This window comes from Schistosoma mansoni, chromosome 6, assembly GCF_000237925.1.
Source record: "Schistosoma mansoni strain Puerto Rico chromosome 6, complete genome".
NCBI classification, from domain to species: domain Eukaryota; kingdom Metazoa; phylum Platyhelminthes; class Trematoda; order Strigeidida; family Schistosomatidae; genus Schistosoma; species Schistosoma mansoni.
In genome coordinates, this window is record NC_031500.1 from 9,901,191 (window position 1) to 9,918,344 (window position 17,154).

The 17,154-nt window shown below is 33.5% G+C and overlaps 1 protein-coding gene across 1 annotated transcript; it reads right to left on the reverse strand.

Annotated features, from left to right (window-relative positions):
* Positions 1 to 858: 858 nt before the first annotated feature.
* On the reverse strand, positions 859 to 15,669 carry Smp_172520 (hypothetical protein). The gene is made up of 3 exons (XM_018798211.1): positions 15,567 to 15,669; positions 3,397 to 3,553; positions 859 to 1,369 (listed from the first exon to the last, which is right to left on the reverse strand). The coding sequence occupies exons 1-3, from the start codon at positions 15,579 to 15,581 to the stop codon at positions 1,152 to 1,154; spliced, it is 390 nt and encodes a 129-aa protein (XP_018653175.1). The 5' UTR covers positions 15,582 to 15,669; the 3' UTR covers positions 859 to 1,151.
* Between the last annotated feature and the right edge of the window lie 1,485 nt (positions 15,670 to 17,154).

A 17,154-nucleotide genomic window follows, 5' to 3' on the forward strand; every position in this document is an offset into this window, starting at 1 on the left:
TGAATAAAATTTCATTACTTCTCAAGAATATTAAGGTACAATAAAAAGAAATTTATGGAGTGAATTTACGATAAACCATAAAGTGATCAACAACTGTCTCAACATAGTTAGAGACTTATTAACAGTATACATTGAAAAACTCAGGTAGGACTGAATACGTTATATTTCGGTTTCATAATAATTACTATATCTCTAAACTTTTTAACTAAACAAAACAATTATTCAATAATCTCTGATTTTTATTGATTTCCCGGCTTTTATTGTTCCATGATGAAACTGTCTAAATATTTATTTAATCATTATAAATCACTTAACTAACTAAGTAAATCTTATTAGTTACTTAATATAGAATAACTGGAGTCAATAAATTCTTTGCAGAATTTAAATAATTAGCTTGTTAATGGTATCAATGCCAAGTTTGAACTTGATAGTTTCAAATATAAATTGAACATTGGGTAGAAATTTAATATGAAATCTATTTTTGTTATATCCCACTGAGTAGAAAAATTGTATTTTTGACGTTTCGTAACTTAATGTAAGCCACTTCTTCAAAGTAAACTAATAATCGAAATAGAATTACATATGTTTAGATAGTAAAAAGGAACCTGTGTTAACTTATTTCGGTTATCTGTTTACTCTGACAAAGTGGCTTACATTAAGTTACGAAACGCTAAAAATACAATCTTTCTACTCATTGGGATAGAACAAAAAACACACTTATAATTGAGTTAACTAGTTTTTTTACCGTTTAAATTAGTAAATAATTAGTTGAATGGCTTTCATAGATGAAATACAGCGGTGTTTGTAAACGTTCAATCAATTAACTTGACTATAAATTAAGGTAAATGACACTTGATTAGTACAGAATGGATGTTTTATTGACAAAAGTTATCAAATTATGATTAAATGTAAGTGTATACTTTGATTAGTCTCGATCGTATTAACGAGGTCTTTTTGTGTTGTTACTTCTTGATAAAGATTATAGTGCATCCACACTGATATACAGATATGATCAGGTTGATATAAAATAAGAGATTGCACTATAAAATAAGGGTGTCTTGCATTAGTAACAATATAGAATAATCAGTTAATTAAAGATTATGTGATGCTTATTCATGGTAAAAAAAAATTAATCACATAGAATTCTACATCTAGTCACAATTTATTGATCGTGTGCTATAAGGCATTGATGTAACACTTCGAACAGATCTAATTGACTCATTTTCTACTTCTGGCTGATTCACTGGTTTGGCATTTGTGTATTGTCCTTTACATGAGCATGCTTTACAAATGGCAACTATAATCCATATGATGCAAGCAATGCTCAATAGTGAAAAGATCAGCACTAGCAATAGTGTAACCCAACTAACTGTGGATAGTAAGAAAATAGAAAAAACAAAGCAAATCTGAAATTAAAATACACTGTATAGTATAATACATTGCTTATAATGATTCAACTTGTTCATGACAAATTGAATAAAGATTTTTCTTGAGATTGATTCCATTTGTAGATTATACTTATCACAAGCCTGAAAGTCTTGTGTTCGATTCCTACAGTACTACTGGGTCTCATACAAGAACGTAAGAGCCATACAAGGGACCCTAGTTTTTAATAATATAATGAATATTATTATTAGAAGAGGTCTATGTTTCTTCGTTGTTGTTGATATACAATCGTGTATTTGATTAGTCTCTGTTAGTATAAGCAGTGGTCAAGAGGATGCTTCAAAGTATCTTATCAGTAAATAAAAACCTCCGACAGTTTAAAGAAAACTGGAAATCTGTCAAATATAGGGATAAGTATGTCAAATGTTGTTTTTTCCACCTTTCGATGCACCATATAGATACAATGTTTTTGATTTTATATGTTGGCTAACTTTTCAGTTTTTGAGGTAGATTTATCTCATTCACTATCTTCCTGTTAACTATAAAAGTTTATTTCTATTCGAAATTCATCAGATAGATGTACCTGCAACATTAAAGAGTTGATACACACACCAGGATTCGAAAAGAACTATTTTTTGCTTCCAACGCAGACGCCTTACTCACCTAGCTAGTAAGTCCAATCGGCCAGTAGCATCTACAATACACTTGAACATTAACAATGAGATAAGGCAGGGACACATAACTGACGAGTTACAAATGGGACGAAACGCACATGTTCGATTCCAATCTTAACCATACTCCATATATTCTGTAAATTCTTGTGAAACAATCGCTATCTTGATCTAACCCTCTTAGGATGCACATATGCCAACTAAGGCTGATTTTAATTCCGTCAACATATCAACAACAGGATAATCCAAATCATTGCAAGTTAAATTAGGAATACTGTATAATTATCTATTACTAGAATATATTAACATTCATTCGAACAAGGCTGGTTTTACATTTGTTGGACAATATGGCTACCGAACAGTTCTTGAAACATTAAGAATTCCCTAAAGTACACTTTAAATTAAAATGTTAAATACTTGAAACTGTAATAAAAGTGTACTGTACTGACAAGACAATCAGACCTAAGACAACAATTACTGGATTCTTGTGCGAAATTTAACACGCGATAACAGATAGTTTACAGCTTTTTAAAAGCTAAAATGAATCAACTAGTATTTAGTCACTAAGAAACTTATAGTTATTAACATGAGAAGACTAAAGAATAGGGACCACATGTTGTTTTATCCCGAAAAGAATTGTGGATAGTAACTTTTGAGGACTATTTATGGACCAATGTAATATGTATATTTCCTATTGTATAATTGTTAAGTAACTAAACTATTCATATTCATGTCCCTCTTATTATAAGCTTCATTTTGATCCATAGACTATTACTGTGCGAATTATCATTCTTGAGTTATCCCCTGTCTATTGATTACTGTTCCCCATATTCACAGTCATATTTGGCCAGATCTTGTACAAATGTTATTTTCTATTTTATGGTACGATGTTATCAGTTTGTTTGGTATATAAACCCAGTATGTTTGAGAATAATGATTCGATTTATAGAGGCTGTTATTAGTGTTCTGGACTTAACTGGCTGGGCTAGGCAGATAGCAGGACCGAGTAGTACTCAAGACTGCTCATACGGCTTTTGTGTATCATTGGGCGATCAATAAATACACTGCTCTCTTATTGGCAGTCTTAGCACGTTCATATATCAAACAGGGCACGCTTTCACTGACGCACACACACGTTATAACACATGTTATAACTTTTTGAAGGTAATACAAATGAATTTAACATTTAAAATCAAAGTATTCACTTCATAAGTACAAATACATTTAGCTACAAAACATTCTTTCAGTCTATTTCTAACCATTATTCCTAACCTTAGCCAGGAATCCTACTGAAAAGAATTACTTAACTGTGACTATATACAAATATAAAATAACTTACAACGACAATCAAGTGGAACACTGGGATCAAGATTTTCCGGAGCAAAAAATACACTACAAACACATGTAAAATTTCCAGCTAAATTTTTTACACAATGTTGATTTGAACCACATGAAATATGTTTGCAGTCCGGTGTAAATGGTTTAATATAAAACATCTTTCAAAAGAGATAGAAACATATTTTTTTAATAAATAATGAAGCAGATTAATTGAGATCAAAAGTTAATTTATCTTGCAAAAAAAACAACTGTTAAAATGAGATAAATAAATGTGAATGACAAATTTTAAAAGCTATTTTTCAATTTAAGATGGATAATGGCTAGCAGTGGAATCCAGGATGTGCGTTTTGTTCAATTTAGGACTCGTCAGCTGGACGTACCTGCATCTCAGAGTTGATTTTCATTCTGGAACTCGAACCCGGTACCGTTCACTCCAAACGCTATCACGTTATCCACTTAGCTACTGAATCATGATAGTCACTTGCCAGTTGACCAGTCCCAAATAGGACGAAAAGTGCGTCCTAGATTCCATCGCTAGTCACTATCCATCTTAGCTTATAATGCTTGTGACTTAAGGCAATATCGAGGCAATAAGCGCAGTATGCACATATGCCAATGAGAGACTGATCAATTGCAGTCCTAAACATCAATGACAAGATTCAAATGAACAATACCAAGCTGTTTTCCAATGTCCATTTAATCAATACTTAATTTATCAAGATTTCTATATTTTTCTAATTATAAACTTTCATTTAACTCAGAAATTATTGTTATACTTTTTTAACCTTAAAATTAAATATAAATCTGTTATTCATCCTCAGCAGCAGTAGGTCTCAATATAAATAAATGGATAAGCAAGACTCTCCGATACAATACAACATTCATCAATCAAATTACACTTGATGGAGAAGCTTTGGAGGATGTGGAAACCTTTACATATCTGGGCAGCATCATTGATGGACACGGTGGATCAGATGCAGATGTGAGGGCGAGGATCGGCAAAGCAAGAGCAGCATATTCACAACTGAAAAACATCTGGAACTCAAAACAATTGTCAACCAACACCAAGGTTAGAATTTTCAATACAAATGTGAATACAGTTCTACTGTATGGGGCGCAGACATGGAGAACTACGAACGCCATCAACCAGAAGATACAAGTGTTTATTAAAAGTTGTCTATGCAAAATACTTCGGATCCGTTGGCCAGACACTATCAGCAACAAATTACTGTGGGAGAGAACAAACCAGATTCCAGCAGAGGAAGAAATCAGAAAGAAGCACTGGAAGTGGATTATGCACACTTTGAGGAAGTCACCCAATTGCGTCACAAGACAAGCCCTCACATGTAATCCTGAAGGCCAAAGGAGAAGAGGAAGACCAAAGAACATATTACGCTGCGAAATAGAGACAGACATGAGAAGAATGAACAAAAATTGGATAGAACTAGAAAGGAAGGGGCAGGACAGTGTGGGATGGTGAATGCGTGTCGGCGGCCTATGCTCCATTGGCAGTAACAGGCATAAGTAAGTAAGTAAGGATCCAGAAATTCTGATATTTTTTTCTGTTGACTTCGGAAATGACTTTTTCACATTATTAGATTGATTTTAATTAAAGAATAAATAATAAGGAAACTGAGCCAAAATCGAATGGTTTTATTGTCTAACTTCAACCAACCCATGATATTGTGCGACTATCCACCATTGTCTTCAGTCAGTGACTGCCTCACAACAGACACTGTTGAACTCAACTACTCACGGTTTCTCAATAGAACTGCATCAAATCCATCTTGAAGCCAGTCACTATTGACAACATGATAATTATCAGTATAGAGTTGTGAACATTGTTGGGTTTAGATTGATATCATGGGTGGACCAATTTTAGACTTATATTGAAAATTTGGAAGCACTGGACGGCCGTTTCGTCCTGGTATGGGACTTGTGAACAATGCGCATCCACGAGTCTCGCACGTGAGACGAAACTGCTGTACAGCGCTTCCAGGTTTTCAATAGTGGTCTAACATTAATCCATTCATGATATCAATCTAAATTCAACAATCTCCACAACCCTATACTAAAAAAGAAAACTGTTAATTTTATTTCATTCTTTTTGGATAACCTGTTGATGTTCCGAGCAAAAAGGACCAAGTTAGGGTACAGGTAAATCCAGACAACAAGTTTCAAATAGTATGAAATGTGTATCCTGTATTCCGTTGTTAGCTACCGTCCATCCTTGACTAAAAACGCTTCTGTTTGATAGCGATTTTGAGGTAATCCTCTCATGATTCACATATGCACACATGGCTTACGCATATCTAAGATTTTTCAACATAATAATAACCTTTAACGAAAGTGAGAAAACAAATAAGTTTGGTATAGTGAGGTGTTTAGCTTTCCCGATTATTTGGAAACATATATTCTAAGCTTTGAAAAATAAGTTAGTCCACAGATACCTTACAAGCGCTATAAATATAACAGAATCAAGAAGTTCCATGTAAATCGGAATGTCAACTATCGTAATGAAAACTTTATTTCAACGAAGAAGTACACAAAACTGAACAGACTCTCAAGCATAGCTAACAAAAATGGAAGATAAGATAAATCTCGCAAATAATGTGTGGTTCTACTTGGTTGGCAAGACGATTATGAAAATTAAGAACGAAAGTTGAATATAGCTTTACACTTATTCAGATCTCGTACCCTAAATGTCCTATTCAAGTATGTATTGCGATTTTTTTTATTTTTGGCTCGTCATGGTGTGGTAATTCATATATAAATATATTCATGTGAAGTAAGTCTCAGTGTCTGTGCTTTCCTCTTGCTATGATTTCATCTTAGAGATGGAAAAACTTCAAGTGATATAATTAATTTTTATCGAATCAGTTCATAGAGTCAGTTTGTTATCAGTAATATCGATTCAATCATTGTAGAACAAGATCATATAGAAAATCATTGAACATTAATGACCTTACTAATTTACATAGAGACAAAGTGGTTTAGGAATTCATACATCCTCAAAATAATGAGTTTGTGTAACTTGTTAAAACAAAACAGTGAAAAATAGTGTATGTACATATGTTATATAATTCAGTTTATATTGATATACGTTATGGTGTATACTACTTATGTTCGTCGACATAAGTAGTATGTAACATCATTCAGAACTGAAATGCCTGGAAGCAGAATGTTGAGATCAAATTGAAGAGAACAGGAATGAAGCAACGATGGAATTTGTAAGAGACAAATGATGGAAGATTTGCAAATAAAGTATTTAATGTCTGGTTTTCATATTTTACCAAAGCACTCTAGATCAGTCTTCCCCACTTGACTTCTTGTTCATTACAACATGACTATCTATGGATAGAATTGGTTTATTTGTACTATTTGTTCAAATAGTATTCGCGATATTACTGTTATATCTTGATAAAATTGATTAGTTAAATTTGAGTTGCCTAATGGCCTACCATACTTGCAAATTAAGCAATTACTGAGCTACTCTAATACGAATGATTATATTACGAACTCAATAATGCTAGCTGGCATATAACGCTGCAATAATTGACCTCTAACACAGGAAAAAGAAAGAAGTTAAACCGGACTTGATATTGAAAGCGAAACAACTTGACATGGTGCAACTCAATATATTCAATAACGAAAGAATGACTTTCAAGTACAAGGAACATTTAATAAACTAACAATAGTCCCATCCAGTGAGGAGAAGGTGAAGATCATAAGATAAACTGAATTAGGAAAAAAATAATCCCCATGATTACCACCACTAGTAAGATTTAAACATGATTAACAAAAACTGAGTAATCCTATATTCGAGAAGGGGGTTTTGTGAAGATTTTAGTAATTTTATATAGTTGAGATCATGAGTCAATTGAAGCTAGACCACCATGGAAAACCTGGAAGCACTGGACGGCCGTTTCGTCCTATTGTGGGACTCCTCATCAGTGTGCAACCACGATCCCGTCTCGCAATATACGAACCCAGGACCTATGACTCTCGCGCGCGAACGCTTAACCTCTAAACCACTGAGCCGGCCGACATCCAACGGTGTTAATATCTAACTTCAACCAATCCACGAAATTGAACAACCATTTGTCAATGTCTTCCGTGAGTTGATATCTCCCAACAGACCTTGTTGAACTCCACTGGTTGGATGCCGACCGGTTCAGTGGTCTAGAGGTTAAGCGTTCGCGCGTGAGACAAATAGGTCCTGGGTTCGTATATTGCGAGACGGGATCGTGGATGCGCACTGATGAGGAGTCCCACAGTATGACGAAACGGCCTTCCAGTGTTTCCAGGTTCTCCATGGTGGTTTAGCTTCAATTGACTCATGATCTCAACTATATAAAATCCTATATTCGCCTAAACAGAGCTTGACAGTGCTCATCACTTGATCAATAATACTAAATGATATTATTATTATTGTTATACCTTTTGTGTTTCATAACACTCAGCAATATTAATTTCTTGAACATATATTATTTTTTGAACTACCCCCCCCATTGAAAACAAAAATTACCAAAGATACAAATATAACATAGAAACAAGCCAATCAGAAATGAGAAAACGGTTTTCAAATTTTTACGCAAAATTTAAAAATCAATCATTTTAATTTTTCCCCATGTGAAATGAGCATTAGAAATATGTGTAGTGCTCAATAATGACAATGTTACTCATGTTAAATGCTCATATTTTTGTTGTTGTTTTTTTTTCATTTAGATATATTATTGTTTACATAACTCCATGATTTAATGAATTCTTAGTTTGATTTATATTGTTGATGATAAAAATACAAATAAATCATTTTATTAATGTGAATATCAAGATTAGGGTTGATAGTTTCAGATCAATTGAGCATTTGGTAAAAAGTTAATAATAGTAATAATATCGGTGGCTTGGACATGTTCTACGAATGTCGTCCCAAAAAATTCTACGTCGTGCATTATTTGCCGACTCTGGGACGGGTTGGAAAAAGCAGAGAGGTGGTCATTGTATGACATGGTGTCGTGGTATGAAAGAAAGCTGCAAAGGGCTAGCTTCTGTTGGTCCTTCACGACTCCATGGCTGGGGTTCAAGAGATGGTGCAACATAGTGGCTAGAGATATTATCAGATATGGCTCAGAATAGAAGCCAGTGGCGATCCTATTGTAACCTTCTTTTACTTTCTTCATAAAAAGTAGTCATAACTTCCTTGACTGGTAGAATTCTTCTGGTTGTACATTTCAGTTTCCCCCACCATTACTCTTATTATTATTACTATTATCATTATTATTATTACTATTATATATATATATATATATATATATATATATATATGCATCTGACCCCTTTTCTCTTCCCATTCTCATTGTTTTGTGTGGTGCATATATATCTATCGCCTCCTTGTACCAATATTTATGTGTTTAAATAAATAAATAAAATATGTCTGAGTTAGCAGAAATTTGAATTTCTGATGTTTCGTCTCTTGATGTAATCCACTTTTTTCAGAGTAAGTATTAATTCATTGAGATAATGCAAATAAACGAGTGTTTTATCATTTTATAGGTGATTTATTGAATAATAAACAAATTGGTGAAGTGAGAATGTGAAAATTAATAATGATTAAGGGTTGCGCAAGATCATGGATTGATTGAAGTTGGATACCGGCTCAGTGGTCTAGACGTTAAGTGTTCGCGCAAAGTTTAGGGTTCTGGGTTCGAATACCGCATGTGGGATCATGGCTAAGCACTGTTGAGAAGTCCCATACAAGGACGAGACAGCCATCCAGTGCTTTCAGGTTTTCAATGATGGTCTAGCTTAGATCGACTCATAAATGCAATTATTATTATTTTCAAAAATAGTTTTGGTATGACCTTGTCTCACTAACTACTTATATAACTCGTTTTTTTGTAGTTGATGGTGAATTTTCAACAAAATTGTGTATTGTTACAGTAAGGATCTAGAAAAAAGTCCTTCAGTAAGTGAACATATTCACACTCAGACTAATTAGGTAATATGTCAATGATTCTATAATATTTTGATCGGAAAATTGATGATAAGCCTTGAATACTTAAACTCGAATAAGTTGCGTTAATTTTATTGCGAAATGCTTTGATTTGTACAGACCTGCTGATTATTGTACGAAATTTTATGGTCATATTAAGGATAACTCAACCTCATTCCTTTACAATATTCTTACCTTGACTAACAGATTTTTCGTAGCATGATACTCTTCGCTTATTAATGTTTTAAAGAATAAATGATAACTGGATGCTTACAAACAGTAGATAGAAAGCCTTAGGCCTAGAGTTGGTACATATTGACATAAATCTTACTAGAGCATGTCTACTATCTTGTGGAGGCTGATGCTACTCAGAGGATTCAAATACTCACCACTCGGTGTCATATTCAGAGACATTCCCAATGAACTATATGTGTGACAACTGACCAATGAGACGAAAGAGGTATTTGTTATTATCAATGTACGGTTTTGTAGAGATTATAGAATTTTCATGAGTTTTAAATCACAAATTAATCGTAGTTAGGTCATCATTAAAACTCCGGGAACACAGCACAGGTGTTTCATCCTGGTATGAGACCTATCGGTAGTGAGCATCCATGCCTCTGGAGCCAGGAATCAAACCTAGGACCTTGGCTGTCGAAACTTAACGCCTAATCCCTATAACACTGAGTCGGCGCCCGACGGTGTTATTGTCTAACTTTAATCAATTCATGATATCGTTCACTCATCTTCCAATGTTTATGGTGGTTAACTATTTCATACTAGACATAGTTTACTTCCATTTGTCACAGCTTCTCACTAGAACTCCAGGAATTTCACACAGAAGCTAGCCACTAATGCATAGATAATTATTATCAGTATAGAGTTTTGTAGATATTAAAAAATCTTCATAGATTATAAATCAAGAATTGATCTATTTTACTATTTCTACTTTACCGATTTGCTTATTATCCAATGAACCATTGATAAAATGATTTATTTGAGCATTAACTATAAACAAAATCCATCAATCTACATATAAAGAAGGAATCACATGACGTATTACACATTGTCTTTTTTGATTCTATAATGATCAGAACGAATTTCCTTCTTTTTTAATAATAAAACATTTCATACAATTAGTTCCCTTAATCAAAGATGGATAGTGGCTAGCAGTGGAATCCAGGAAACGAGTTTTGTACTATTTAGGACTCGTCAGCTGGATGTACCTGCCGCATCTCAGATTTGATGTTCACTCTGGGACTCGAACCCAGTATATTTCGCTTCCCTTAATGTTTTCAAATAAAGCTAGAACAAATATTGATGCAGAATAATATGAATTCATCATATTTCGTGGTTTCACGTCAGCTGCTTACAACCAAATATGTATTAGAATTTTAGCATTGAGATAATAAATAGTGTGGAACAATTGACATAAGTGAATGTAAAGGATTGGGATGACAAAAGGTTATCAATGATAACTATATATACATGTATGCAGGAACAGGTCAAAGGTTATTAGGTGTTAGAATCAAGGAAGCATAAAGGATGGATGGTGTAATAGTTGAGTGGAGTTCAGAGATAGATAAGATAAATTGTGTGATAATTTTAGAGGTAATAAAGGATTCATGGAATTAAAAACTGGTAAGATGAGTTAAGTAATAATTGAACAGAATTTGGAGAGTTCATATAATTTCAGAGAATCAAGTGAGCGGAAATGTGTGAGTGAAAGGGTGGTTTAAAAATTGGGTAATGACAGAGGAATATAATACAAAACTAGATATTAACCAAAATAAAACTAATGACCAAGAAAAAAAACACAGAAAATTGGATTACCAGGGTAGTAATAAGTGGTAATAATAATAATATATTCTGTTCACTAGACACAGGCATTTCTACTGCATTTTCTACATGGCATAAAAATTATTCATTATTAAATTTTGCTTTGGAATTCTCAGATAACCTAGCCCTCCTATCTCATACGCACAAGTAAATACAGACGAAGACAACAAATGTAGCAGCAGCCTCTGCATCAATAGGCCTCAACATTCACAAAGGAAAAAGCAAGATTATCAGATACAACACAGAGAACACCAACCCAGTCACACGTGGTGGAGAAACTCTGAAAGATTTAGAAACATTCACGTACCTGAGAAGCATCATTGATAAACAAGGAGGATCGGATGCAGATGTAAAGGCGAGGATTGGCAAAGCAAGGACCGCATTTCTACAGTTGAAGAATATATGGAACTCAAAACAACTGTCAACTAACTTCAAAGTCAGAATCTTCAATACAAATGTCAAGACAGTCCTACTGTACGGAGCTGAAACGTGGAGAGCTACTACATCCATCGTCAAGAAGGTGCAAGTATTCATAAACATTTGTCTACGCAAAATACTCAATATTCACTGGCCGGATATTATCAGCAACAGCGGTTTATGGGAGAAGACAAACCAGCTTGCAACTGAAGAGGAAATTAGGAAGAGATGTCGGAAGTGAATCGGATATACATTAAGGAAATCAACGAACTGCATCAAGAGGCAAGGTCTAACTTGGAATGGTGAAGGGAAGCGGAAAAGAGGAAGGCCGAAGAACACACTACGCCGGGAAATAGAAGCAGATATGAGAAGGATGAATGTTAACTGGAAAGAACTGGAAAGGATTGCCCAGGACAGGTTTGGATGGAGAATAGTGGTGTGCGGCCTATGCTCCTCCGCGAGGGGTAACAGGCGTAAGTAAGTAATTAAATTTTGCACAAAAAATAAAACATTTTCCTTGATTCTGATTAGTTCATCTAAATTAAGATATTACTTATTAGTTGAAAATCTAGCCTAATTTTCTAAGGAAGATAAACATATATTTGTGATTGAGTGTAAATATATATTCTTAACTTAGTTTGGTGAATGAAAGCTTCCTGCCTAATTATGATTTCGTCACTTAAGTAGTTAGTTGAGCTGACATAGAAAGTTGCTATATCGGTAACAGAATTAAATGAGCGTTCAACACAACATTATATCATAGATATTTTTTAAATGTACTTAATATTAGAAGGGGTTTTGTGGATATTCTAGTAATTTCAATAATTGAGATCATGAGTCAATCGAAGCTAGAACACCATGGAAAACCTGGAAGCACTTTATGGCCGTTTCGTCCTATTGTGGGACTCCTCAGCACTGTTGAGGACGAAACGACCGTCCAGTGCTTTCAGGTATTCAATATTATTTGAAAGATTCCTAAGGATTTGAAAAACAAACACATCCATTGTTAATATAGTAGACAAACGAGTTTTCACCGCGGTCTAGGAAGTTGTTCTGCGTCATAAATATCACATATATTTGTTATGCGTAAATTCTTTTTCCCATCTCAACATCTACATGGATAACAATTACCCAACTGACTAAATATGCTAGTTAATGTATTTTTAATTGAAATATTAATTATCTTAGAATCTTATTGTTTAAAATCATCAATGAATTAATATTCCCCTAAAACTATAAACATTTATAGCCTCTTCCAGAGAAACTTTATTGATTGACTTCATTTGACAAGGGTGATTAAACAAAGTAAAAGAAATAAAGTGAATCTTCGATAAACATTCAGGCTCCACATAATATATTTGAAAAATTTTGATTCCAAACTAATAGTCCATATAGGCTCTTAAATCCTGAAGGAACAAATAAAGACCGGACCTACTGTGACCCTCGATTACCATGGAACTCCATGTCATTACGTTACTTAATCCTTGTTGGTCAGACCAAGACGATAAAGATTAGAAGGATGACCGTCTTATTACACAAACTTATGCTCTTTGAGTACCCGGGTGGTACAACAGTCCTTCCATAACTGGAAATAGAGAATCAAAGCCAATAGATGAGACAGTCGAGACAAACTTCCACTTTCCTTCATAATAACCAGTTGTTTCAATTCCAACCGACCATATATATATTTATATCACAAAAAAATTCTCTAGGTTGTTTAAAAACTTCTTCAAAATTAAATGTATCATGGCGTTGCTAATTCTCATTTGCCTCCAGCACGTCAGAAATTATTGTGCTTTTTTATTGATATTTTTGAAAATGAAAATCAGTACTAAAGGTATTATGTTTGTGAAGGTGATATACTAAAGCTGTTTAAATAATCTCTATTGGACATTTAAAAATGTCTTTTTAGTCAGAAAATAATTAATTATAAAATTTGTAAAATTATGTAATTCACGAAATTGAGAAACCATTCACCAATATCTTCAGCGAGTTGATATCTCCCAACAGACCTGGTTGAACTCCACTGGTTACTGCTTTTCGTGGATGCGCACTGTTGAGGAGTCCCATAATAAAACGAAACGGCCGTCCAGTGCTTCTAGGTTTTCATTGGTGGCCTAGCTTCAATTGACTCATGATCTCAACTATATAAAACTATTAAAATCTCCACAAAACCCCCTTCTGGAAATTATTAGCTTTTCTTGTCTCCTCAGATGCTCATTTTGTTGCAGATTTCAGTAAAATTTTTGGACGAAGCATATTAAAAATTAAACCTAGGACTGAAATCATTGATATTTTATACTGACTGATCGCTGAGTAGTAGTAAAAAATGTTACATTTGTTGCAGAGTGGTCTAAATGATTGACAGAATTTGACCGGTACTACAAACTAAACAAAAATGATATTAATTACCACTCAGTGTTTAATCAGTTATAAATATCTCAGTCATATGTCAATATTAAAAAGATAAGTAACGAATACATTTGGCCTCGTATACGGAGGTCATTTGAACCTCCACCCCCTAATAGTTCAGTGATAACGTCTCTTGCAATAAAGCTGGATGCTTCATGGTCAAATCCACCAGAAAGCATCAGTTCTTTCAAGATTACTGGTACTCCTTGCTAAAATTGTTGACTAACACTCAACCTAGGTTCAAGGTTTCCCATTGACCGACTCTAAACATTTGATACAAATTTAGCGCATGTGGCTTCCAGCCAATTAGACCAGTGGTTACAATTTGACTTTATTGAGAGAATTCTCCCAACATTAAGGATGAAAAAAACATGACGTTGGTTACTAATCAGGTTGTTGATCAATGAATAACAGATTATAAAGAATTATCCATCTGAAGAAAACTGATTCAATGTTATATATATATATATATGTACAGAGAGTAGGGTTTAAGTTTTTCCTCCGTTGATTCTAAGAATGGTATTTGTTTAGTTTCAATTGGCACATATACAGTCAGAGAGGGCTACCCTGATACTAAGATATTAGTAATCATCTAGACTCAATAGTTTAGTGAACAATGAGTCATAGTTTGGAGCAAAATGTACTATATCTGAGGTTATTATCATTATTATTATTAGCTTTATTCAATATTATATTTTTGGTACAATATAGAATTCTCATCACAAAGTATTTCAACAGGTTTCCGCTTCTTACTTTTTCTTCGATCCTGGTGATAAATATTGAGTGATCGCCAGTTAGAAGTTAGCAGTCCAGTCAATCGACATCTAAATAATGTACGTTCGTTTCGCTGCATATTACCAGCAACTACGATATCTCTGATTAGACCTTTTGTAACCTTTACTGCGAAAAGTTGTACATTTTTCAGAAATGCACCTGGATAAGTTGCGCTATTAATGTATTAAAACAAGTGAAATTAGATAACTTGTTGAAAATATCTAAATGACAGGAACATGTGGCCCAGATATTTAAGCAGGCCGCCAATTGTGTACATCAAGGACAAAACGCACATCCTGGATCTAACTGCTAGCCACAATCCAAATTTATTATCTTCTGCTATATATATATTAGGAAAAGATGCTTCAGGTGGATAGGACATACATTGCGAGAATCCTAAAACTGCATCATGAGGAAAGCACTAACTTGAAATCCTGGATAAGCAAAGGAAAAAAGGCAGATTAAGGAAGATGTTGTGTCGGCTAATGGAATCAAACATGAAAAGAATGACTAGCAACTACTAACAACTTGAAAGGATTGCCCAAAATATAGTTCAATGAAGAATCCTAATGGATGACCTATTTTCCTTCCTCTACGAAGGGTAAAAGGCATAAGTAAGTATGTATATATGTAAGGTAGGATATATATATATATATATATATATATATGTCTTTTAATGGAAATAAAAACTTTATTAGACAAAATAAAATGTAGTATATTTCATTAATTATACTTACTAATAAATTCTTCATCTTTTTTTCTTTTCAAGTAAATTCCTTGACGAATTCACAACAGAGTACTTTATATTCAAAGACTAAATAGTCTTGATTATTCTTATCCTAATTGATCCTTTTAATAAATGAATTGAATCAAGTTGAATTGCCTATTCATATAAATGAAGTATGTTTATGTCTATATGTAAATATATTTAGATATGTGTATATATTTATGTGTATATGTCAGTAATTACATGTTAATTTTTTACCTAAATGTCACGCTACCTAAACTACTAAACATGTAGTTTTTGTGTTTTGCAAATGGTAAAATACTTTTTGATGGAGTTTTGTTCTTCGAGTTGGATGGTTTGGTCGTGGAGTATTCATCATCCTTCTGAACGACATCATCAGCACAAACTTCAAGTAATTAAAACTATGAAATGAAAGTATATCATTTAAATTGCCATTTTACAAGAGATGGTTAAGTTAGAATAATAATCTGATAATCTTGTACTGACTTCATCATATAAGATTCTTATTACCTTCTGAAATTATTCGTATCAGGGGATTTGTAATGTTTGTATGTGTTTTATGGCTGTTCAGTGTTCGCATGGGACCTTAGAGTTCTTTGGTTCGGTTTTTAGTGACAAGGTCGTGGATATGTACTGCTAAAGATTTCCATATTACGACAAAACATCTGTCTTATGCTCCCAGGTTTCCAAAGGTGATTTAGCTGGGATCAGTTAGTGACTTGAACTATAAAACTTCTAATTTATTCTCTTGACTAATTTCGTTAACAATAACAGGAGAGAAAAAGTAGCACACAAAGTGTATTGAAGATACGTATATTTCATGCATCCATTTTATTCAAACAGACTACGGATATGAATAGATGGACATAACTTGGCCTTTAAATATTACTGGTCAATAGACAGTTAATTAAGTATGAGTTTGCTTTTGTATAAGAAAAAGGGTAGTGTATGAAATTAAAGTATATAAATGGACATATACCAACAAAGCATGCACATCAGATACAAAAAAACATACAAGAGAAATGACTGAAATAGTTAGAAGGAAATGTGTTTGAATATATGGTCACAAAATAAATGATCAAATTAGAATAACACATTTGCTGACTAGATAAAAGTAGGTTACTTTGGGGTACAATAAGAATTTCTACAATTTAACCTACATAACTCATGTAAATTATCGTGGAATTTCAAGTCTCATCCTTCAAAAACTTAATGTTAAGTTCTTTTACATTCTATTTACTCTCTTCACATTCAACCAGTTTTTGTACATTATCATATACTACTTACAAATATTCAATAACTAGATTCATTTCTAATAAACTTTGAGCACACAGTGTGTAGAGTATATTTTTTGCTGTGTAACATTATAAAGTATTTACATAAAATAGTATAATTAACCTTATCTACTATTGTAATTACATTCCCTCAATACTTGTAACAGTTACTTTCAATTTTTGTGAGTTCTTTAAGCCTCTGTCTAATTACAAGAAATTCCATAGTTTTGCGCTCTTAGCCTCCGATCCATAATAGTCAGAAGCTAATTTAAATGCGATTACGGCCTTCCACTTACGTTATCT